The sequence below is a fragment of the Coccinella septempunctata genome, chromosome 3 (assembly GCF_907165205.1).
Source record: "Coccinella septempunctata chromosome 3, icCocSept1.1, whole genome shotgun sequence".
Classification (NCBI taxonomy): Eukaryota; Metazoa; Arthropoda; class Insecta; order Coleoptera; family Coccinellidae; genus Coccinella; species Coccinella septempunctata.
In genome coordinates, this window is record NC_058191.1 from 24,621,465 (window position 1) to 24,648,056 (window position 26,592).

General features: G+C 34.4%; 1 protein-coding gene across 2 annotated transcripts in view; it reads left to right on the forward strand.

The window, feature by feature from the left end:
• LOC123309234 (rho GTPase-activating protein 26) overlaps positions 1–26,592 on the forward strand; it is a 69,757-nt gene extending 43,165 nt beyond the window's left edge. The window contains exons 4-13 of one of the 2 annotated variants that reach the window (XM_044892223.1): positions 6,790–7,138; positions 9,968–10,065; positions 11,228–11,747; positions 11,811–11,916; positions 17,235–17,655; positions 19,973–20,234; positions 20,747–20,885; positions 21,260–21,325; positions 21,636–21,715; positions 24,528–26,592. In XM_044892223.1, the coding sequence (XP_044748158.1) occupies positions 6,790–7,138; positions 9,968–10,065; positions 11,228–11,747; positions 11,811–11,916; positions 17,235–17,655; positions 19,973–20,234; positions 20,747–20,885; positions 21,260–21,325; positions 21,636–21,715; positions 24,528–24,619 (2,133 nt within the window). In that variant the 3' untranslated portion in view covers positions 24,620–26,592. The remainder of the gene's footprint in view (positions 1–6,789; positions 7,139–9,967; positions 10,066–11,227; positions 11,748–11,810; positions 11,917–17,234; positions 17,656–19,972; positions 20,235–20,746; positions 20,886–21,259; positions 21,326–21,635; positions 21,716–24,527) is intronic. The other variant, XM_044892224.1, reaches the window with a different exon arrangement.

Here is a 26,592-nt window from a genome sequence, read left to right on the forward strand (position 1 = left end):
ACATCAAGAGCAATCAGAATTTATTATTTTGTCTATTAAGTTTCTATCATTTTATGTCTTTTCTTTGTTAACTTCAAGAACTCGTGCTCTCGTGGGCAAAAAGTAAAGGTGAAAATTAATATATCAGGTATTAACTATATGTACTGTAGAAAAATCTACTTGGAACAGGTCAATTGTTATTTTAAATTACGCAACTTTTCATGAGGAGTTTGTTATGCTCTCTACGTAGGGGAAATGTAATTGAGTTTTTTTTTAATAGCAACTTTAACATTTTGTGCCAGAAATTGACATACCTCTTGTCGCTTAGCAAGATTTAGTCATTAGTGGTAATGGTAAAACTTATCGATCTCGAATTTTTATTTTTTTTTTGTCTTTTGAGGTCAATGACATACAGCTTAGAAATGATTGATGTTTTTGGAGTGTTATCGAGAACATGCCTTCTTCATGAGGTAATTCTTGCACAAAAAAATAAGGTTGACATTTGGAGAAACATAAAATGTTATATAGGGTATATAATACCCTTCATCCCTGGCAGAAATTGCATGCCAAACTTGACATGAAAAGTTGCGTAATTTCAAATAAAAGTCGTCCTGTTACCTATGAATTTTGTGCGTTACTCTTGAAGTGAAGGTATACTTCTGTATACCCATCCTTTAAAAGTTAGAGAAAACAGACAAATGTTGTGGGATTAGACGGACCAACAGCCAGTGCCGTCTGTATCATGTTCAACTGCTTCTTCAGATCTGAAAGTAAAAATCAAAAATTTACATCACTTATACAATATCATACAAACAATGAAGCAAAATACTTCTGTATGAGCTACAATTCCTAAGGTAAAACGAGTAGGAATCAGACACCACGCAAAAAATTAATATTAACATCAAAACAGAAGCAGTTCAAAATTCAACAATAAAAATCAACTAATAATCTATCTGAAAAAACCTAACCTAGAATAGAACAAGGGTTGTCAATCGTTAACCATCACATTTTTTCTTGTAAGTAGGTACTTATTGAATTGGTTACTCAGTAGTACGTTCTGAATATCACGTAGAACGTAGTTCGTTTTGAATATCACGTAGAACGTAGTTCGTTTTGCGAGTATCTGTTGAATGCAAATAACAATTTCAACGAAGACTTCGAAATTTAACATATAGAAGCTAAAAGTCAAAAAGTTAATCTTTTAGAAATTTTGGAGATCAATACACATAAATTATCGCCAGATTTACTCAACGATTAGGTTGACCTCAATAACTCCTTATCATTGAATTTATTTTGAATATGCATTTGTATTCAACTAGTAGTATTTTCGTCAGTTTAGTTGGTAACGTGAAACAAACAACCAGAAAAAAGCCGTCAGGAAAAATTATAAAAAGTGCCTGTGAAATAAAAGAAAAAAATAAAAATCTCTTTGGAAAGATATGGAAAGATGATAATTTTCGATGCCATCAAAGATTATAGATTTCATTATGCACATATAGCTCTAGTGCGTAGCTATAGCATTCAAAGATCGATCCTCATATTTGTACCGGTTCTGTAATTGCTCTGAATGTTCCGGAAACTACCATTTTCCCCTGCAACTCGATTGGTACCTGCTATGAATGTTCTGGAAACTACCATTAGGTACTCATTCTAGATTTTTAGGATTATTGTTGAATGCTTGTTTATATATCTTCTCGTTCGGTACTAAATATTTCCATTTACCTTCAGCCACCTAATGATGCTATTGTGATAGGGCAATACGTGTCATGATAACAACTCATGTTAGTGAAAATCGTATAATTCTGTTTTAAGTTCAAAGTTCAATTATGGATGAAATCCATAATTGTGTAATTGTGTGTGTGAAAACAGCGTTGCTGTTTTTATACTCGCATCAAGTATCAACCACATCAATTCAATATAGGGGTGGCCCTCGGGGTGGCCTTTGTTTGATGCGTCGTACAGAGTTGTTTTATAGAACGCCAGAACGATATGATAATTGAACCAATAATCGGAAACTTTTGGTGAAAATTTCATTTTGATACAGTTCTCACCGTAGTCGCCGGGTTAATGAAGCGCTGGAAGCTTATGCTATTGAAAGGATGGACTGGCCAGCTCGCTCTACAGACATGCTTTGCATCGAGCATGTCTGGACTCTAGGCAGAGATGTCTCAACAACTGTCCTACCTAGAACATTCGATAAACAGCAGCTTTCTAACGCTTTGCTATACAGAGTGGGTCTTTGACTTGTACAAATATTTTAACAATAGTTTCTTGAGGTCAAAAAAACAATTTTGTATACCATTTTTTTCCGATTCGGCATAGAGGCTGTTGAGAAATCGTATAATATAAATACGGTATTTTTAGTGTTTCATCCAGTGAAATGAATTTCGGAATATAGTTTTTCATTTATTCGATGAATCTTTTTCGAACACCATGTCTTCCAGTTTCTCATTATGAACATTACGTACCATAAAAATAAGAAAAATTTAAAGAACACAACTCTTGAATTTAAGTTGGACGCTATCTAATCAATATAATGAACGTTTCGCGAAAGGAAAGTATTCCTTTCGCGTAATTTGATGTTCGAAAATGAAAAATATCTGTGATATTCGGAAAATTGGGTACTTTGGCTGAATGTAACTCTGTTTAAAAGATCCAGAGATGTATAGTATCATAAATCGATTTCAAGCGAATAACCTGGTCATCATTGGTAATTACCAATAATAACCAACTGCATTCAAGCGCTTTTGGTCATTATTGGTTATAATATCGTGACGTCATGAACTAGCCCCCAACGTCATCATTTTGGACCGCAGATAACCGGAGATAACCATACTCGAGAGCTGGGTTAAACTTCTGGTTATTGAAGTGAGGTTAGAAGTTGTGAAGGAACATAACCAAGGGCAAAACCAGCAATAACCGCGGTTATTACCATGTTATTCCCTTGAAATCGATTATTGATTGAGCTTGTTATTCCGAAGAGGTGGCATTGCTCATTATGAAAATTTAAAATGACTATATTTTTTTTATCAGGGCCGAATCGGAATAAATGGTATAGGAAAAAAGTGGTTCTGTTGAACTCAAGAATCCACTGTTAAAATATTTGTACAAAGACTCACCCTGTATATTTAGAATAATGTGTCCCAAACTTTCATAAATATTCTCATGGAAAGTATGCCTCAAAAAGTAGAATTTATGAGACGAGGTCGAGGGGGATCAACCAAATACTACCTCTACCGAACCTTTGAATTTTCTCTCCATTTAATTTTTTCTCTGATATTCAAACCCAGAATCATTCATATTTTCAATTAGAATTATTTTTCTATGAAAATCTTCATTTTTTTCTGAAGATAAAAAAACAAGAATATAGACTAAACATATTCTGGTATCTGATCAAAATAAACATCTCGGAGTGAATATTCCTTAAATAAATTGTTGGAAGATCGGTGATACCTATCAATTGTTGAGCAGTGTAATTTTCGATATAATTGTTGGAAATAATATGAAGACTCAAAGCAAAAGATCAAATTCTGAAATTTTTTATTTTATTGCTGATATTCTAAATACAAAAAAGATAAAAAAAAATTATTCCGAATACCCCCTATTCTTGAATGGGGAATTCTCCTCAATTTGGGTTATCACTGCATATGCAAGTTTAAACTGAATAATTATGAGTTTCATTCATGATTTCCTCAAATTCACCGCGTAAACTATTCAAAATCATCCTTCAAATATAGGGTTTTAAAATTTAAATCGCTTTGTGCGGAGTTTACGATTTGGCAACAGCGCATACAAGACAATGAAAAGAACAATGTTCGATCAGCTTGTTTATGAAATAACAGCTGTTGATCTACAAGCACGTGCTTACTGGCGAGCTTCAACTGCAACCGGCCATATAAATCCCATAAAATTTTACGACCTTCCTCGTTCGTCGCAGACTTCATAGACAGCCATCTTTGTCTATCTCATCAAGATAATGCATTTGTTGTCCTTTATTATCAAGGCAGATTTCAGTCGATGTTGCCAGCTTGTGCAATTCTCACAAAACGCTTTAAACTTTAAATACCCATTTTTATTTTTCATCTTTAAGTGCTTAAAATATTTTTTTTTTTGGTAAACGGTTGAAATGGTCATTTCAAAATGTGACGTTTCAAAGATATCTCATAAAAAATACATCCTTTTCGTCAGAAGGAGTATTCCCTATTCACTAATTAAATGCTTGTTGTTCCATTTTGTCAAAATGTACTTTAATCTTTAATTCTCAAAGAATTAGGTGCGTTTACTTAGGGAACATTCGAAGTTGCATTATTGAAAAAGGGCTTCGAATTTAAACCTTAATATCAACCTACAAAATCATACTTTTGACGCCTCGAGTTCAAAATGAACTGTAAAAAACTAAGGTGGGAAATGGGGTTGATTTTTTTTCGATTGTAGGTGTTCATTGCTTGAAATTTCTGTTAAAGAATATCTTTTCTTTTCAAATCGTAGACTTGTTTGTAGCATGCCATATTTTCAAACCATGTGAAAATGTCCAATCAATTCATACTAGAAATGCTGATACTGAATACTTCTTATTTGCATCGAAAATTTGTTAACTCATAGCCGTCGAAAAACAACGAAACAACGGGGGGACACAATTAAAATCGGACACAACATAATTTTCTACTCAGCCTACCACAGTGTAAAAAGGACCGAGCAGGAACTTGTTACGTTGAATAATACTTTTCCAGCAGTCTAATGTATATCGATCGATTTCGCCAATAATTCCGCCATACTGATTCCTATAGGATTTCAGCTCATGTTTGCGTCGTAACAAAAACAGGTCAAATTGATATCTTCCGAAGTTGCGGTTGTGGTGAACGTCGTCTAACCGTATCAGAATTCTGGGTAATTCATTATTGAAGGATTTTTCTGGATTTTTATCTGCATTTATTCAGTCACATTGAGAAATGGGACAGAGGCCTCTTTGGGTAGAAAATATGCATTATTATTATTAGAGAGTTGGGCGAAATACAAGTTGGCTTCAATTGATATACGAATTTCTGTTGGTGCAAAAAACAGACAGAGTTATAATACTACGTAATGGCAAAAGATTTTTCTAAAAAAACTTCGACAGAAAAAATATCCACAAAAGTGTGGCCTCGCTTTTTCACCTTTTCTTCCAAATGAATCCCAATAACTCATAAACTGTTGAATTTTGACCAAGGTGTGGTATACTATTGAAATTGCCATCAAATTAGCTATCTAACAATGCAAAGATAACATAAAGTGTATGTGACATAATATACTGAGTTCCTGTTTGACCGGAAGTTGCAGTTGGAAATATTTTGAGAACAAAATTTATTGTTGTTACTGTTGTTTATTGTTGTTACTGAGTGCCTGTTTGACCGAAAGTTGCAGTTGTTGGAAATATTTTGAGGACAAAATTTATTGTTTGTTATTACGGGGAATCACCACGTATAGTGTTCTTTTTTTTTTTTTCGTTTTTGGAGCTGACTTACTCTGACTGCCAGTTTCATAATAGATTCTGAAGTCCCTTCAATTTTAAACCTTCCTTTCGTTTCATGTTCAGTAGGACTAAAGGAGACTTTGAAATTGAAGGTAGGTACTTAATAATTGATTATGAAATCGGCCGTTACTCCTCTTTGGAGTCTTTTCTGTCACTGTCCCGAAAAACAATAAATTGGTATTTTTTTCTATTATTACTGTTGTGATGCTTTCTAGCAACCAACACATTTTATAACCATGAATGGATCACTCCTTCAAGAGTAAGGCAGGTGAATAATAAACGAAAGTAATTCAGATGTATAACATCCGCCGATAATTAAATCAGCAAATATTACGATCAATCGAACTAACGAACCACCATCACTCAAATTATTACCAGAAATTCCATTTCGTCGACAAAGAGTAGATGTTGACCATGGTTTCGATCTCATTCGACCTCTTCAGAGCAATATAACTCCTTCGTTGACGAAACAGGCATGAATTGCCGACTCCTTTTATTCGATATCAGTAGCGGATATGATGTGAATACAGTATACAGTGACTCTATCAAACTCAGTGGCGACAATTTGAAATTTAGCAAGAATATGGCGGCTTAGGAGCACAGATTTCAATGCTATGATCTCTAATTCGGAATGCGGATTGGCTCACGTCAAGTCACGTGACCAAATCCGCCATATTCTTGCTAAAACGATGAAAAACGAGACCACAATTGTCGCCACTGTCTCGTTAGAGTCACTGTAGATGTAAATACACCTTAGCGACATCTGACAGAGAAACGGGAACCACCTCATTTGTAATAGAATAACAGTGAAATAAAAAGTATTTGAAATACTACACAACCCTGGTTACTACGACGAGAAAATAAAATTTTGGAATATATGTTGCTTAGCTCCATGGCCGCACTTTTAATCCTAGATCATTAATACTTTGGAACTCTCTGTCACCTGGCGCTTCCTCGGAAAGCTTTGAGGTGCTGGCCTTCAATGCCGTAAATTAACTTCCTGTTTCTACACTCCATTGATCCACGGTACTCCTCGTATGTAGATCTACCCCTCATGGGTCGTTTTAGTAAAAAAAAATCATACAGTTGTGGGATAGGTGATGATAATCCCAACAGATTATAGAAGCAAGTCATGCCATAGATATAAGAGAATATTGTTGGTGAAGTGCAGTAGTGGTATTGGCAGAACTGCATGAGATTTCATTTTCATGTATCGAAGTAAATTTTAATCCTTCTTTACATATAAATCCCTAATATGCAATAACTATATTAATTTTGAAGTCTTTTCTTTTGTATTTCAGGCCGACGCGTCAGTAAACATGGCGGAAAGTTATTTTCGGGCAGCAAGTATGGAATACATATACTTGATACAAGAATTTCATGAACGAAAAAAGTTCGAATTTGTCGAAACCCTACTGAGCTTCCTGTTTGGATGGTTAACCTTCTATCATCAGGGTCATGAGGTAGCAAACGATTTCCGTCCCTTCATGGTGGATCTGCAGACGAAGATACAGAAGACGAGGACCAACTTTAACGATTACAAGGACAAGTTGAAGACGCGCATGGCCGAAGTGAAAAAGCAGTGTCTGGAGGAGCCGATTAGGAATGCGAAAGGATGCAAGAAAGGTTATTTATATCTATTGGAAAAAAGTAAGTGTTTCAGTTTTTTTAATATGTCATTGTCTTTGACACAAATTCTTCAAAAGCGTGTTCCTTTTTGACGGAACTTCTACATTCTACAGAATTGAAGTTGAACTTAAATACATATTATTATTTTTTTATATTTTGAGTAGTTATCAAGTTGAATACTTGGTTTGGAAGAAGTAAAACTTTATTTGATAAAATATTTAGTAAAACAGTGACTAGACTTTCTTACTCCACTAACTCAGCGAATCGGAGTTAAATTTAAATACATACCCACTATTATTATTTTTTTTTTTTGATAATGTTTCGAGTAGGTGGTATGTTTAATACTCAGTTAGAGAGAAGTAAAACTGAATTCAATATGTCTATATTCTTATAATAGTTCAAACTGTCTGCCACCTACGGGGATACATGCGCGGCATCTACGACTGAATTCTCATTTCGGAAGTCGCGCATGACACAGATCTGTGAAACGGCGTGCTGGCACTGCTGCGTAACTTTTCCAGATTTCTGATCGACATGCAGCAAACTTTGTGTTTTCGACAACCCCAGTAAGAAATTCGACAAATTAAGGTCCGAAAAGATAAAAAATCCCTAGATAATTTATATTTCTGACGTTAACCAAACGCAAATTGTAACAAAGCCACGTCGGTTGAACAAAAGTGAGGTTAGCACCGAAAAGTGGGCCACTCAGATTGTTATAATTTTTTTTTCAGACTCAAACTCACACAAAAAATTTTCATCTCATTTTTGATACACTTGAAATTGGGATTTGTTTCTAGAAAATATTCGTACGGTTTTTTACATACATTCTGGTACACCCTGTATACTCTGAATATTTCAATTGGCTTCATTCCAAATAAAACGATTATTCATCGTCGCATAATATATCTGCTCCATTTTGAGTCTGGTGAAAAATATAACTTTTGGGATAATAGATATACCTAACGTTTGGGATGGTAGACACATCTGAAATGTAGGTTTTGCGTAGGAAGTTTCGCAAATCTTGGATGGATAGTGTATCAAATCAGGAAGTATTAAATAGTAATTGAGTAAAAATAAAGAGCTTCTAATAAAGATAAAGATGCGGAAACAGGTCAGATAATACGAAATTAACATTATCAGCTGCTTTTGCTAATCTTCAAGAAAGAGGAAAGCAATAAACTGAATAATTGGTTTCAGAAAATGAATGCGAAACGAATTCTCCAACGAAACATAGAGTAACCACCCTATATGTACCGCACATTAACTAGTTATTAAGTAAAATTGGTCACTGCCAGACCTATTCTCTGAGAATGTAATATACACGTATGCGGTATAGCAACAGCAAATCTTTCATTTCAAATAAGGTAAAGAAAATACACTTGGCTCAAGTTTTATACATTTAATTTCTTATTCTTTTGCCTAGATCTGCTACTAAGCAGGTCTTGCGGAATTTCAATGTTCAGTCGGGTTTACTTTGAACTCTTTACTGAGAACGTATCATTTTGGTGCGGTCTGATGTGTAGTTAAAGTTCCAGAAGTATCAACAATTAGAAACGTAGAACTATAAAGAATGAGAAACGAAGATAAATTTGCTCTTCAATTTCATGAGTGAACAAGAAGAAAAAAAAAACTTAATCAGTGGAGATTTCAGATCGTAAAATACAAGTGATTGTTTTGACAGAACGTAGTGGAGATAAAACTCGCCCCTATAAAATATGTATTAGAGATAGCGTAGTTATCATCAAGTTTTATGCCATATCATTGAATTTCAAGCACGGGACTGTAGAAGGCGTCGCCGGCCATGGAAAACACAACATACAAGAACAAAAAGAAGACTGGGGTGACAATTTTAAACAAAGTTTGTGAATAATTAAGACTTAAGACTGATTTTTTGTGAGTTTCCAAAGTTTTTTAAAATCAAATTTTCAAACGTCTTAAGTCTTCTCCTCTCAGTGGGTACAATGTTGCTACTGGATAATTCAGATCACAAACGAATGAAAGTCGTATTAGGATATATTTTATCAATGATTTTTTTCATTTTGAAAATTTTCTATAGGTTGTGATTTTTAGTGAAACGCATTATTTCGATCAGAGTTACCTTCTGTTAAAAAAAGACTCAGCCGTAAAAATTACCTGTACCTATATTATCTCCACCTGACGTTTCGTCCATAATTGCTCTAGCCATCTTCAGAAGAATCTCCGTCTAAGAATATCACGAGGTTATTACTCCGTACTGTTTTGGAGAACTAATAGAAAAAATTTAATGCAGGTGGAAATATATTTTTTATTCGGAACTTATCGTATTGTTATTGACATTGCATTTGTATATTTTGTTCATGTTTATCTGTACTTGCAAGCAGTTTTCGAACATTGACAATAATTTTAAGCTCGATTTGAAGATTTTCACTGATACATATTCCGATGTCCCAGGAAAATTTTCAGAATAATCATAATAACTCTGATTTATTTCTAAATAGGCCTGGTCTAAGAACTAATACATAATGTCATGTGACTACAAGTTAAAAATCGATAAGCGCAAAAATCTAATATCACAATTTCTATATTTCTGATTAGCCGCCTATTTTAGAACATATGTGTTCGCAAAAGTGCACCATATGTTTTGATTGCATCAGTATTGAAATCAAACAAAAACACTTCTCATTTGTAATATTCGCGCGAAAAAAATTGAAAAATACAAACACAAAAAGAACAAAATAAACCAGTTGGAAGTATTAAAATAAATATCCTTTCATCGCCGAATAACAATTCTCTATATGAAGAGCCATATTTTCACCGGCTAAGGATTGGAAACACTCGTTATAGAATAATGATAATCGTTTTTTTTTTCAGAGGCTTTTGGAACAACTTGGATAAAATATTACTGTACTTACAACAAGGAAACCAAAGAGTTCACGATGTTGCAGTATAATCAGTTAACCTCGAAATCGGTGAGTTTACATTTGAAATAATGTAAATTATTTCCAAAATACCAATATTTTGGCGATAAATTGATGTCGAATATCCATTATTATCGGAAAGTCATGAAAATACTGATTCTATTTGCTACAAATTACAGGCGTGCAAATGGACCTTGATTTTTTCCTACAGGTTTATTTGCTGAGTTATAACATAAAGTTGTGTTTTGCTTATGATAACAGTAGTTTAAAATGACTTAGAAAGAATCGCCATTTTTTTTACTGTTTCAGAAATTAAACTACTGTTTTCATACATCTTTATATTATAGTTTAGCAAATGTACCTGTTGGAAGAAATCATAGTACGCCACTGGATTGCTATAAAAAAAGTGTCTGTATAATGTTTTCATTTCAACATCCTAGCTCAAACAGAAACGGCGATAATGACCAAAGTTGAAATTTTAATTTTGTTTGAGCTATAACTCGAAAACAAAAGAAGATATGGTAATGCAGTTGATGGCAATATTAGTTTCTCGAAAAAAGACGACCGTAATGTGCTATGCATTTTCCTCTATCTCGTTGGGTTGAGAAAGTTGTAATTCAGGTATCACCAATTCTGCCCGCCCTGTACAAGCCAAAAACACAACAAGCTTTAAACATGTGCTGAGTGAGTTGAAATTGGCTCGCTTCATGTCTTCTATTCTGGTTGATGGAATCATTAGTGAATTGGTCCCAGCTAATTCCTACTCCATAACACACACAACTTCCGAAGATATTGTGAACTCTCCCTTTGGGTCCCATACCCTTGTATAGTATAATTGGGGGGGGGGGTTCTATTGAGGCCTATGTAGGCGTCATTTGGATATGAACGCCTTGATGGAGTCACCACACATACATATATTGATTCCATAAGATATTGTGATTTGGATAACATTCTAATGGAGTTATTAATTCGAAGGCATACTTACGTCCAGTTTCATAATCGAGTTAAACGTCACTTTAAGCTTAAAGCTTCCTTTACTGTCATTTTTAGAAGGGTTAAAGGAAGCTTTAAAATTAAAGCGACTTTAGGTTTGATTATGAAACTGGCCGTTAGTTCTTCATCGTTAAAATTTTTCAATTATTTTATTTTAACTCTTATCCTCTACATTCATTTCGAAGAATAACGTAATTTCATGGAATCCTTTCTTCCCTAGATATGCCAACCGGAAACGATGGTACTGACACAATGTGTCCGAAGGATGTCGGATTCCATAGACAAACGTTTCTGCTTCGATATACAGTGCGATGCGAAACCCGGGGTCGTGCTCACCTTCCAGGCATTGTCCGAACAAGATCGCACTTGTTGGCTGGACATCATGGATGGTAAAGAACCCACCTACGTCACACCGTCGGTGAACAAGATAGCTCAAATAAATGCGGAAGAACGAACGTTGGACGAGGTCGGCATCCAGTTCCTGAAGCGGTGCATCGAAGTGTTGGAGAACAGAGGTTTGGAGGAGCAGGGACTGTACCGGGTGGTGGGAGTCACCTCGAAGGTGAACAAACTGCTGACGATGGGTCTGGACAGGAGGAAAGCTGATAAATTGTCCGGATTGGACGACCCCCAAGAGTGGGAGTCCAAGACTATAACCAGCGCGCTAAAAAACTACCTGAGAAATTTGCCGGAACCCATTATGACCTACAGGTATCATAACGGGTTCATCGCTGCAGCTAGTAAGTTCATATCACGTAAAGCCTTGTTCTTGGTCTTTACTGATACAATTTTCTTCATTTCAGAAAATAAGGATGTTGGTATGAGAGTTAATGACATACACACACTGATCTACAGGTTACCAAAGCTCAACATGGAAGTCCTACGGATACTGTTAAAACATTTGACAAAGTAAGTGAATTTACGAAATAATAAAATAGTAAAACATTAATGTTCCAAATATTGATTGAAGGATACTTGTTTCATTCTTCTTGAACCTTTTTTTTTAATTTTCCTTGTGTTTGAGATATTTGAAAAGAAAAGGTTCAAGAACTCACTCGCATGACTCCTAATTTCGACGGTTCCAGTACGGGAAACTTCAGATTATCGCGCTCCCTCTCCTTCTCCTGTTACACCATCCGAATGTGCGGCTCGTCGTGTAGTAACAACGTGAAAGGACAAACTTGTCATATTTAACGTTGTGTTTATTGACTTCTTAGCACATGCGTGAAACTCCAGTTCTTCAAGATCCGCAAAATCATGAACGTGTCTATAAGGCTTTACCTAAACTTTTAACCCATGTTGTAGTAATAAATTAATGTGAAACGAATGATATAAGAATGAATCATAAGTTGTTTGTTTTTTTATTACAACGAAAAAGGAAATAAAAAAAAGTGTTTGAAAATTTCAACAATTTTCTTCAAACACAACAATTTTTTTCGCCTGAAACCCCAATGAGTGAGTATAAAACGTTGTTGAGTTATTTTGGTTTCCTAAAATTATCATTTCCTTTTCCTCTCGCAATATTGCATATTATACGCTAAGCATTAATCCTTACTAATATTATAAATAAAGTGAGGGTCCCTATAGTATGTTTGCCCTTCCATAACTCCGGAACCAGAAGCTGTCCGATTCTGATGGGATGTAACGGGCTTAGTTTTCAAGGGTTTAATCTCGAGCGCCAGCTATTCTTTCAATAGGGAGAAATAGCAAACCCACCCAGGTACCTACTAGTCGGAGACAGAGTTCGAGGTTATCTAAGGTGATAGCGATAACAAGTACTTTAAAACCAAATTTATTACAATAAATTTAATCTACAGTGAACCATAAAATGATCTCCAAGTCAAGAAATACATACAGCTGATGACCAAGTTCAAAATGGGGAAAACAGAAATGAAACAATTAATCTGTCACGGTGGTCAGAAATTCAAAATCAACACAGTGAAATCACTGAATCAAACAATATTCAAATTAACTAGTCTCAGTCGGAATATCAGGTATAAAAAAGCCAGTAATCAATAGCGGTCACTTTGATTCCTTCTGAGACAATAAAGGATGTACGGGGTTTATACAAACTTTACAGTAACCGGGTGTCTCAGAAAGATCTAAGTCCCTGTAATCGGTTAGTTCAGAAATAGTGAAAACTACTCTCAGTGGTTTTCAGTGTAGAGGCCAATCAGAATTTAAACTAATCAATAAACGGGACGGTGTTGATTCAGGTGAAACACAATGCAACAATTTACAGGATAACGGGGTAGTTTATCGTGGTCACTCCGTGGCAACCGCGGTTGTACACGCTAAGCATTACCAGCAAAAAGACTTCTAGACCTCTGCCGGTTGGTCTCAGTCACCAGAGAGCCAGGCGACAGAAGTCTGCGGTAAACGGGAAAACGAAAACGGAACACAACAGGGGTAGGACGGGGTAGGCTACTGTGGTCTTTCCGTGGCAACCGCGGGCGTACACGCCAAGCATTACCAGCGAAAAGACTTCGAGACTTCCGTCGATTGGTCTTGGTTCACCAGAGAGCCAGGCGACAGAAGTCTGCGTTAAATAGGGGGATTAACAATAAGAATTAATTAACACAATTAAACAAATAAAAGAATGCAACCTTGAATCACTTAGTGTGCGGTATCAAGAAAAGACGGTTTGCTCCGGTATGCTCACACCACTAGATCGAAAGCAACAAGAAAAAAAAATCGAATTGCAAGAATCCTGAATTTAGAAAATAAATAATCGAGAATCAAGAAAAGCCTGCAGAATAATGAAAACCAAGAGCTGAATAAGGAATAAATACCGAAATCAAGAGCTGAATAATGAATCGTAATAATAATCGTCGTCTGGTGGTGCGGCCCTATTTATCAAATTTCCAACATTTGGATGGTCATGTGATCAAAATTGCATCCAAAAATTCGGTATTCTCGAATATTCTTCCCAGAAGAAATATTCTCGGTGGCTGTTATCTCTTTATCGGTAAAAGAAACTGTCGTTGTCTGCAATCCACGTTGTTTTATGCTGAATCAATCTTTTTTTTGTGGACGGAAAAACAACGCCGAACGCAGAAAGACACCTTTTCATTGTTTTGGATTATTACGGCGGATTACTGATGGAAATTTTAATTTAACGGAATTTGAATTTAATTTTTCAAGATCTGAAAAATATTTCTAAAATGAAAGGATATTCTACGGAATATCTAAATTAAAACTGAACTCCATCAGACGGTGTTGCATTGTTTCAACTGGAAAATTCAGGGAAACGGACATTTAAAACGAGGCTTAATTTTTATATAAAACAATCGTTACATTCCCCCTCCCTCGGAAAAATTGATGGGAATTTCACTATAGCGCAGAGAATTTATTTGAATAGTTTTTGTATGAAATTCATTCCTATACAGGGTGAATCTATGACTCGTAGAAATAATTTAACAGTAGATTCTTGAGGTCAAAAAAAATACTCTTTTCCTATACCATTTTTTCCGATGCGGTCCTGATAAAAAGATATAGCCATTTTAAGTTTTCATAATGAGCTGTGCCACCCCTGGAAAAACAAAATTACCCTCAGAATAAATAGCTAACGGCCGGTTTCATAATCCTTTAACCCTACTAATCATAGATAACCTACTAATATTGACAGTAAAGGAAGCTTCAAGCTTGAAGTGACTTCAAATTTGATCATGAAACTAAACGTAAATCTGTGACACTACACATTGATCTTTCAAAGAGGGTTATATTCAGCTAAGATGTCTAAAAACATGGTGTGTGCACTGATTAGATTTTGTTTTTCCCGCTTCGAAAATAAGAGATAAGTTTCGTTTTTCCCACTGTAGGTAGCGCCGTTTAGGAATTGACAGTTGTCAATTGATATTTGAAAATAATTCGAATGCATTCCTACGACTTGCGAATGTGCTGTATTTATAAGCGATTATTGGTGTGTGAGAATGTATTACTTTCGAGAAAGGTCGTATAAAATACATTTATTTAACATGTCGTTCAGTTTTCTGTATGGAAAATCAAGAACTACAGCTAAGAATTCGGTGTTGTTGGACCATCACCCTTTGTTGTTGGAAATTAAGGCAGAGCCAAATCAGATGAACATTCGGGACGGATAGAGCTAACAGTTTTATGGCAACTGTACTGAAAATACGTAATGTGAATTGTGAGCATGTATTAAGAAACAGAAATATGTTAATCTGTTCGAGACTGTTCTTCGAATATTCTTCACAAGTATAGTGAAAATTGCGTTTCAGTCAACTGAATATATTGAATATTTCGCCAATAAACTGTGTTTTATTGAAATCATATTGAATTGCCTTCCTCACGAATACAATTTGTCAAACAAAAACTATCTTGAAGAAAAATTGAAGTACTCCGTATCCTTCTCTAGTGTTGAAATATCTGCAGATTCGTTTTTACAACGAAAATTCAAGTGTAAATCACAAATATTCGTTAACAGCTGATTCTTTGATGGATCAGGAACACAGAAATGACTGTAATCTGTGATCGATATAAACGCAGAACAAAATAAAGCGAGAGAGTATTATTAGATTTTCTTTCATAGAACAAGGATAGAACATGGTGGCGCCGCCACGAAACGAATCTCTTATTTTCGATTTAGTCTAATGTCATTCCATTCAAAAATTGACGAGTGCATACACCATATTTTTAGACATCTTATATTCAGCTAAAGTACCCTATTCTTCAAATTTCACAGATACTTTTTAATTTTTGAACATCAAAATACTCTTAAACGGTACGAGAAAATATGAAGAATACTTTTATTTTACAAAACGTTCTTTCATCTTTTAACCCGAGCCTATTCGGGAAAGGTAAAGGAAAAAGGTGTTTTCTTTAAGCTCAGGAATCTTCTTTTAAAATATTTGTATGAGTCAAATATTCACCCTGTATAATGAAGAAATGATGAAAAATATCAATTTTTTTCATCAGCAAGTCGTGAATTTCATTCTTTTATGGTCGACGCTGGGTAAATTATGAGAGATAGAGGAAAATGATCTGGTAAAATTTTGTAGAGCACAAAAAGTTCTATTATCTATAGTGCCTATCCTGGAAGTATATAGTCACTGCACTATTAACAAGTCCGCGACGACATCGAACATCGAAGGATAGCCCACGATAACAAATTTTAACATTTTTAAATGAATCCGAAATACTCACATTTGAAGAGGGTTTTTGTCAGGCATGGAATGAATTGATATGAAAATGAATATGACCCTTATCTCGGTATTTAGTTCCAATGAAAAATGCTATTTAGAGCATAGTTTTCTAAGGGATATTCCGCGAGGTATGGCAGGTTAAAGAAATACGACTTTAGACAATTTCGAGGCGAGGTTATCGAAGGGGCAGGATCATTTGTATTTGGACTTCCGTAGAAATAAATGATAACGTCGTGGGCTGTAGATAATTGAAGATTTTTTCAGGAAGGTAGCACCAATCCTTCGGTAATTGGAGTTTGTTTTTAGTTTTCTTCATCGTGAAGGTTTTTATCGCATGCTCATTAATTTTTGATGCTTATTATTATTTCTTTTCGATTTCATTTTCATAGCGAGGTTTGTTGATTTTCTGCTCATTTTTTTTTTTCGAATTATTCTAATGATATTTTAACTAGCGTTTTACTATGAACTATTGCGCGAGCGGAGCCTTGGGTTTGAGCTTTATAAAAATTCTCATTTGAAATATTCTGCTTGTCAAAAATTGAGGACATGGATATTTTCCGAAGATGCATATTTTCTATTATTCAATATTTTTCCAACATTAATATATAACGATTATAGAAGCATCTTCTAATTAATAGTGAAGCAAGTTTTCATCAATTATAATCATTTTTTGTCCACGTGTGTCAGATCATGAATACTAATGGTTTTCTCTTCGATCGACATATCGTTTTCAAAGAAATCAAAGTAAAATAGAATCTTCATTATGCCAATTCAAGTTATGTCCGATAACAATGCCAACAGCTCCCTCTTATGGCAGTTTAAACATTGATCTTGAGAATACTTCCACTTGCTTTGAGTTCAATTTGCTGGATTACTTTTGTCCCAATTAGGATTTGTTAATTCTTTAACTTTAACAGTAAAAATTACAAAGACTTTGGAGGGTGATGAATAATGATCGAGGAATGTTATTTTTGAGATGATTTGTATAGAGATTATTCAGTATAGTTAAATTTGGGTACTTATACCAGTAGGAAAACTCTAAATGATCCTTCTTCGATTCAGTGTGGCGGCAAAAAGTGAGAAGAACCTGATGACAACAAGCAACCTCGGCGTATGTTTTGGTCCCACCCTACTCCGTCCAGAAGAAGAAACAGTTGCCTCAATTACCGATCTAAAATTCTACAACGTAGTGGTGGAAGTGCTGATCGAGAATTACGATAGGATTTTCAACACTGAACCAGAGAGATTCAATTCGGAAAACAGACAGGGTACAAAATCGCCTAATAATTCGACCAGTTCCATATCTCACAACAACGTCCAAAATCGGGGATCTCCCAGTGAACTGATGCCCAGCACTTACATAGGTCCTGATGGTACCGAAGTTCTTCATGCTTCTAATCCAAGAAATTTCAGTCCCAACGACCACTTGAATAATAGCCATTATGCAAGGAAGCAATATAAATGGAAACCTTCTTATACCTGTGTGAGTAGTCTGTATATTGGTTATAATTATTCCATAATTTCATTATATCAAGAAACATTACGTGTATATAGGAGCTACCCCCTATATTTCTCATATTATAATGATAATGAAATACGTTCATTAATGTTCGTAGGGTTGCGATAATCAAATTTATTGAAAACACAACCCCCTACTACAAAGGTCTGACACAATCCCAAAATTGAATAGGGAATAGGGGTAGGGTTTCTCAGGTGATGAATTTGGCATAAAAACGGATTTTCTCTTCTGATGGTATCATGTTATAGTGTATAAAAATAATAGGAAATCATACGAATTAAACTTAAATTGAGCTCCAGTCTCTTTCTTACAATAAGAAAAGTACTATTCGGAAATTTGAGGTATATTTTTCAACACTAGAGGCCTCACTCTAGTGTTGAACACATTGAACAAGATTCATCAACTTTTTCTCTCGGAATATCCGAATGGAAAAGTTTTTGAATATGGATATACTCCACAACTGCTATAAGATGATGTCCATTCAAACCGGATGGCACCAGTTTGAAATTTTCTAACTGAACATGTTGGATGGATCCTGGACGTCCTGCTGAATGGTCTGGTCCCCAAATCTGTCGCCTCTTTATTCTTCTTCTATGGCGACACCTCAAATCTATTATTTATCCAACTAACGCCCAGGTGCAGAAAAGTCCGTTAAAATTTAATGTCCCATTAAAATTTTAATCCTTCGTTAAAATTTAAATCCTCTTTTTTTCATTAAATCTTAATGGACGTTTCTGCAACTAGTCGTGAGTCTGAACTACTAGACTACTAGAAGAGTTTTATTCAGGGGTACCATTAACACTAGAATTCTTTCCAAATAAGGCTCAGATGTTCAAATCACGTCTCTATTATAGTATGGAAGCTAATGAAGCACAATTCGAACTTTAAGTTTGGATGACTTCCTAGTAGTATTCGTCCACAATAAAATTATACGATCAGAAGAGGATATCTGTTTTCTTACCAAACTGCTAATCTGACTTTTTCGAGTTGGACATTTCTTAAAAGAAAATTCAAAGACGTTTGAAATGAAGTGCCACTCGACTTATTCTCTATTCAAATTTTAGTGATTAACGTCCTCTCATAGGGGGTTACGTTCTAAAAACGTTTGATTAATATAATGAACTTGTTCTATTGGTGATTCGTCTATACAGGATGTTCACAGATGTTGGGAAATGTCAAGTTTGACAGACATATACAGGATGTCTGTAAACAAATGCGAAGGACTGAGGGAGATGATTCCTCGATGAAAATAAGCAAGGGTAGTATAAATTTTTTTCGAAATCGACCTCCCTTCCAATATACAGCCTTTGAAGGACGATGACGAGTTGACAGTTTTTAATTTTTTTTTACGGATTCTGAAAAACACTGAGTCAAAAACTATATATAATATGAAGCACTAAGTAGATGTTACTCACACAATTTTTTGAGATTTCATAACTTTATTATTAGGGGTTAAAAATAACAACCCCTTATGATTTTCTTTGAAAAATTGTTTTCGTGGGATAGATTTTCGAAAAAGAAAATTCTCTGGTTTCCCATTCAATTCTCTAGAAAAGAAGGCTGTATCTTGGAAGAGAGGTCGATTTCGAAAAAAAATTATAGGAACTACCCCTGCTTATTTTCATCGAGGAATCATCTCCCGAAGTCCTTCGCATTTGTTTACAGACACCCTGTATATCATCTGTTTTTCCAGTTTCAAGTGCATCAAAAAATTCTCGGGTTATAATATTTGATTTTAAAAATTCATTCCTCTTAATTTAAAACAATATACACTGCTCAACAACTGTTAGGGATCATGTATAAATTTCTCCTTATTCATGGTTTTCGTTAAGATATCTGGAACATCTCATATACATGTGTTCTTTTTGGTAAAACTGGAATATTTTAAGTTGTTTTTATCATATTCTTTTTTACTTTATGATCTTGCCCTCTGAAATCGGTTACCTAATTTAACTTAATCAAGTTATCGATTACCTCATAATTGTAGTAGGCTGCAGATGATGGAAAATAAAACCATGTGATATTTGTTGATAAACCTAGAAGCAATATCGACGATGATGAAGAAAACAAAAATATCGATTGAACTTACGCTGGTATCTTACCAAAATAAGCATTTTAAAGTGAATATTACTGAAATAAATTGATAGAAGGTCAGTGATCCCTATATCAACTCTTGGGCAATGTAAATTCAGACTTCTGATGAATCATTCGCAATTATCTTTGCCAGTTCAATTATGAAGACCAAATAGTTTAGCTTTCTTTACGTAGCAATTTTTTTCAGACTGTCAAAACCTACTATGAACCACCACCCATAGGGAATACCTCCTCCAGTTTGTACAATGTTCACGAATCCCCTAACAACGGGATTCCAAATCATATACCCAGAAATGACCATGTAGTCTCGAACAACCATACTGCTTCCAATGACAGATTGCATAGGTATAAAAATATGGTTGTATCGTCGGTTTCCTCACAATCTGAAAGCAATATACCAAACTTGCCCAGTTACAGCCCTACAAATTTGAGAAGCTATAGTAGGCTTGGTAAGTTATGAATGTTACATACTTTTTGAACCTATTACCTCATTCACACCAGCGCTTTTTAAATATTCATTGAAAAAATAAACGTGCTACTTCACCATAAATTGTACAAGCATACATACTTATAGGCTGAAGGACTTCGGTCGATGGCCATTAAAGAACAGTTATTACATACTTAGTTGTTTAGAATGTTGATATCGGAGAATTGTTTATGCATCTTGGCGAAATTTGATTTTATACGATGATTTGTTCAAAATATTGCAGCTATCATATCTCACAAATTTTTTGCCACACGAATTTTGCACTAACTTTCAGAACTTGATTTTAAATTCAAGTACCTACTAGTTTTCAATTCGAATGTATCTGTATTTTTTGAAATGTTTTCTTCGAGAACCCAAGTGGCGTTGGGCAAGTTCATTTCCTGGATGGGCAACCCCTCTTGTTATGACTTTTGACAAGCGCGCAAAAACTTCTGACTTACCATGGAAGATTTCCCCATTTTATTGAATTTTTAGGTCCCAACAGTTCTAGCAGTTCGAATGAATCGATATCATCTATTTCAAAAGAAGGAAATGGCTATAACATAGCGCACAAGAAAATTGAAAGAAGTTCTTACAATGTGTACCCTAAAAGTGCGAGGACACCCGGAAATGTGTAAGTGTTTACATTTTATTACTGTTTGATATGACAAACACTTGAGTTAGTTCTGTATTCTTGCACAAAACTAACAGATTTACTGAATATGCATATGGAATATCAGTGGCGGCTCGTCAGGATAGCAGAGTAGGCGGCGTTTACCTACTCTCAAGCCTTCAGTGCTTCTACCAATCAAAATTATTTATATTTTCTTACGTACATAAATAATTATCTTTATTGTTCATTTACTATTAACCGAATTGATTAAGTATGCCAACGATTCGGTTAGTCCTGATATTAAAAATCAAAAATCAAGTTATTGAATTCCATATGCATATTCAGGTTTTATTGATAGTACTAAATCCACTATTGAATTGTCTTTTCTTGGGAAGGTCTGCGAGTAAGGATCCTAACTCTTCTAATCCTTCAGGAAAATCTAACCTTTTAACTCGAGTTAGGTAAGGACACTTCTATACTCTTCATGCACTACCACATTTCCACACTTTTCTATGCTTTTCGCTTCTTTCAATCACTTCTTCAACAGTTTATATACTTCCGGAAGATCGCAGAAGGAATGTTTTTCAGAACATGGTGGAAGAAATAGTTTCTTCCATCATGGTTTATAATACATATGTGTAAAGTTTGGATATTTGAAATAATGTTTCATCAAAAATTATGAATTGTTGGACTGTCTTTCATTATCCATCTCCATTATTATTTTATATTGATTTTATTTATCAGTTTTGAAGCATAACTGTTATATTTTAGAAGGGTGCGAACACTGTACACATGCTTAGCAGGACATGATGGAGAGCTATCTTTTGAACCAAATCAGATAATCACAAATGGTGAGTTTTTAAATATTTTATCGAAAGAATATGAAATATTTTATACTTAAAGATTTTATCATTGCAAAACTTCCTAATTATTTTCAAATAATTACCTATTCCATACCCAATCTTAAAATTTTTTACTAATTCCTTTTATAATTATGAGTAACAAAATATGACAATTATAATATTGCTTATTATGTATCATATTTCTGGTACTACTGACAATTTTTCTGCAAGAATTGAAATCAATAGGTTAGTCAGGTTGTCCTAATTATTCGAGATATCTTAAAAAAAAATTCTTCAAAACACCCAATTTCTGAATAAAATGAGAGAGCCTAAAAAGGAAAGTATAGCAAGCTATTTTTCTTCCCACTAAACAGTCATATCCATGCGTGTAAAGTTTGTCACTTTTCAATTTTCTAAAAAAAAAAATTTTCTGCTGACTTGTGATAGGTTGGAACTACTTTGTGTCGTTGAAAACTCAGAACTTTTCGAAAATGAAATGAATTTCGCCGTTCGAATTTTTTCTAAATTCCCTCAAATTTCTCAAAAATTAAGAAAAGGTTAAGAAAAGGGGTGTTCCAGCCATTTGTGCTGACTTGTCCTGTAGATAGATGTTTGCATGAAAATGCAAATTGCGGTAAATCGCAAAATATAAAAAAGTTAACCCAGCACTCTAATATCTTCTCAATGAAAAAACATATCAAAAATTGTGTTACACGTGTTCTGACTTAAGCCGTTGAAATGTTCACGAAAATAGTGCTAATTTCGTAAAAAAAAATACAGATTTTGGAAAAAAGTTGGCCAGGCACTTTCCGTTTTCCTTTGTCGAAAATTGTTCTATATGGGTGTTTCAAATTGCGCGGTTTTTTTTAAGAATAAATAAAATATAGATGGCGCACCGAATTCGTCTGGGTATTATAACATTTAAAAAGTATGATGTATGACATTTATAAAAATGGCTTCGTACACGATTCAACAACGCGTTCAAATTGTTGAATTATTCGATGAAAATCAGAGTTCTGAGAAAAGTGTTTTTAGAAAATTTCGTGAATTTTATGGTTTACATAATTGTCCATCTGAAAGCACTGTTGGTCGAATTATTAAAAAATTTCAAGAGACCGGTTCGGTGATAATCGAATTTCTGTGGCCTGAATTAATGAATATTGATCAAGAGGATATTTGGTTTTAACAGGATGGCGCCACACCTCACTTTGCAAATGACACAATTGATTTATTGAGACAATAATTTCCTGGACGAATAATCTCCAGAAACGGTGATGTCAATTGGCCACTAAGATCATGTGATTTGACACCATTGGACTATTTTCTTTGGGGTTATGTGAAAAGCCAGGTCTCTAAGAATAATCCACAATCGATTCCTGAACTAAAGGATGGAATTATTCGTGTCATTAGTGAGATAGAGCCTCAGTTGTGTCAAATTTTCATTAAAAATTTTAACAAAAGAAGGACGTCTGTAGAGTTGCAAGAGGAGGCCATTTGGCAGATATTATTTTTCGTACATAAATGTCATAACTTATACTTCAATTACCAATAAAAATTTCTGAAAATGAATGCAAATTATGTGTTTTATTTATTGTTAAAAAAAACCGCGAAATTTGAAACACCCTTTAGTACCAAAACTAGTCATTTTTTCTAATTTGCACGATTGAAGGAAAATTTGAACGGCAAGAGTCAGCATACTGTTTTAACCCAAATTGCACAATACAACAATTTTTTCAAGTGACCTAATTCAACAAATCAGATAGACTCGGATAAATTGAACCCATGGTAGATGGAAGGTCACCTTCTTCAATCCCGTACTCGAAATTTAATGAAATTTTTTCGAAATTCTAGGGGTTGTACATCAACCATCTTGAATATTTCATATAGACAATGGTGCAATGACTTATTTTGATGGCTTCTACCTTCTGTCAAAAAAAGCCTTACCTTTGAAAGCACCCTGTATAAAAAACAATTTTCGCCAATGAAAACGAAAGTGAAAATCTTTTATTTTTCGAAAACAAAAAAAATTTCGTAAACATTTCAAACGTTGAAAACAACATTTTGTTGAGTGCTGGGCCATCGATGGTTTTAAAAGATTCAACTTTGATAATCGAGAGATGCCTATGATATCCCGAAGTTTGTTCTGCCGACCAAAGAGTATCAACAAGTGGTTTTACTCTTGAAGTGGGGAGACTCTAGGTGCCAGAAACACTGCGGCCTAAATCCTCTGCAGTCAAACGAGAAATCTGTGCGGCCAATCAAATTGCCTAATGAACATCAGCTTTCGATTTCCTCCCCTACCAATATCCAAGAAACGCTCGAAGCAACTAGCGAAAATGACACAGTGAATCCTCTTGTTGATACTCTTTGATGGAACAAAACATGATGATGCAACAAAATAGACAGTAACTTTCAAGTTATTGAGGAGGTAAGAAAGGTATGAGTGGTATAATAAAATGTTCGCCACGTGTAGGTACTCATGAAATATAGAAAATACCAGATTAATTCGTCAAACATAGTCACGATCTCCCGGAGTAAACTATGTCGAATAGAAATATTGGATATGCAAGCCAAGAAGAAAGAATAAATGACAAGTTATCGCAACCAAAACCTTGTTTAAGTCTAACTAGTATTTATGACTTATCGCGGCTCTAGCGGAAATACAAGTCAGGCTCGGCAGATTTGAAACTACCGCATCTGTGTACTCCCAGTTCACCGATCGATACACGTGTAACACAGGTCGGCATCAATACCGCGTATTCACAATAAATTGCGAATAATATTTACTAGGAGTCACTCCAATTGTTCACTGATTTTTCAGTCAGAGCATCACAAGAGCCAGGCTGGTTGGAGGGGACTTTAAATGGTAAAACTGGTCTGATACCAGAAAACTACGTGGAATTTCTACCCTGACAGAGCAGCAGCCCTGGATCCCTAACCAAAATATCTTCAACGTTGAGGCACGGATTAAGAAGAGCTCTCCACATAAATCAGTCTGAATCTTCCCTTGATAGCGCTTCTAGATTCTTCCTTCAGCGACAAAGTTTGGACAATGGAAAGACGGCACTTCTTAAAGAACACAACATGGAGAGAAAGTTTTCCACTTGAAGAATAACAGAGGTATCTGCCTATTGAAATTGGATGTAAGTAGCGTGGTTTTTGTATCACGTGGCACATTGTATAAGTCTTTACAATGATCGTAACTTGATGGAATTTTATATTTTAAAACAACGAACAATGAGAACTCCAAATAGTGTCAAATAATAAAATGAAAAGAGGCCTTGTGAAATCAATTGTTCAAGGCTGCAAAAATTGATCTTGCTTGATGGAAGATGAGTCATACCGATTTACTATGAGTACTTTTACCACTGAAATTTATGATCTGTTACATATCACAGAGTGTGGGGGCAACTGCTGAGAAAGCATTTCAACCAGTTTTTTTTTTATAATAATATGATGTGGAGAATATCATTACAGAAAAGGGGAAATTGAACTGAAAAAAATAGATTACGAGATTCACAATATATGTTAATGGTTAATGGTTATTAGTAATTTTGAACTATATTCCCCATTATTCATATTATTAAAAATCCCTAAGCCTCTCACGCTTCCTGGAATATGAATGCCTTTCATCTTAGAACTGATATAAACTTATACACTTGATGTTTCCATTTCAATAGACTTCCAAAAGTATACAAGTCAATGTCGCAGACATTTGTTTTTCATATCATGGTAGTAATGGTACCAAAAATCTACTGCATATAATAATTTTTCCAATATAGACAAGGATATATGATGAAGTTTGTTCATCAAAACCATTATCATCACATTTTTCAAGTGGTTGGAATAACATTTATGAAATGGGGATTGACACTTCGAATGCCGTAAGAAATAATTGGAAAATACTGGAGATGTTCAGAAAAAGAGGGGTTCCATATTTTATATACTGTCTATGAAAAGACAGCACTTTCTTCATTATGTCTTGGAAGAAAAAAATCGGGGTTCAAACGGTTTCCATACAGTGCAACCCTCAGATATTGGGATATATTGTGAGTTATTTGTATTTAGTATTAAAATATTCTGTGATAGAATCAGACTGGCACAACTTAAAAATATTATTCCACCAACTAGAAATGTATATATAGAAGGTGGATGTAGTATGAATTTGATTATTTTAATGGTAAATTAACATTCATTTCCTTCTCGTCTATCGAAGAGCTTCTTTTTTTTTATCTATCATCATTATTCAATGAAATGATGTTCTTTAATATCCTGACTAACTGTAAATGAAGAAAAAATATTTTGTTCTGGAAAAATTTCAATGATTCTCATTTCCTTGAGGTAGTTACTGTTAGTTAACTGTAGAATTATTTCCAGTCGAAACCAAAACCATTCAACACCAATTTTTATCATATCAATTGTAACTGCCTGAAAAGTAACATATAAATACATAATATGTGTAGTTACCAAAAAACCTGTACATATAGGAATAGAATTGTTTAATATTAATGTTTACAAGTCAAAGAGTATTGAATAGAACGTAAATGGAACAAAATTATGGTTTATGGTTTACTACATGTCATTGAATTGAACTTTTGGTGAGAAAGATGCTTATTTGGAATTGGCTCAATATGTCAAACTATCAGTTAAACCAGTATTGCATGTATTTTTATTGGTATATTGTGATATGAATAATTTCCATGAAACATTTTGTTATATGCTTCAAATTATTATATTTTTGATTGATTTTATATAGTATTATTCATGTAAATAGTTTTATTGAGAATTTTAATATATTCTATGTTTTAGTTCAAGCGAACATAATATATTTTACTTGTTGTAATATCACCCCATGGAAAATAATATATATTGTATTGATATATAAA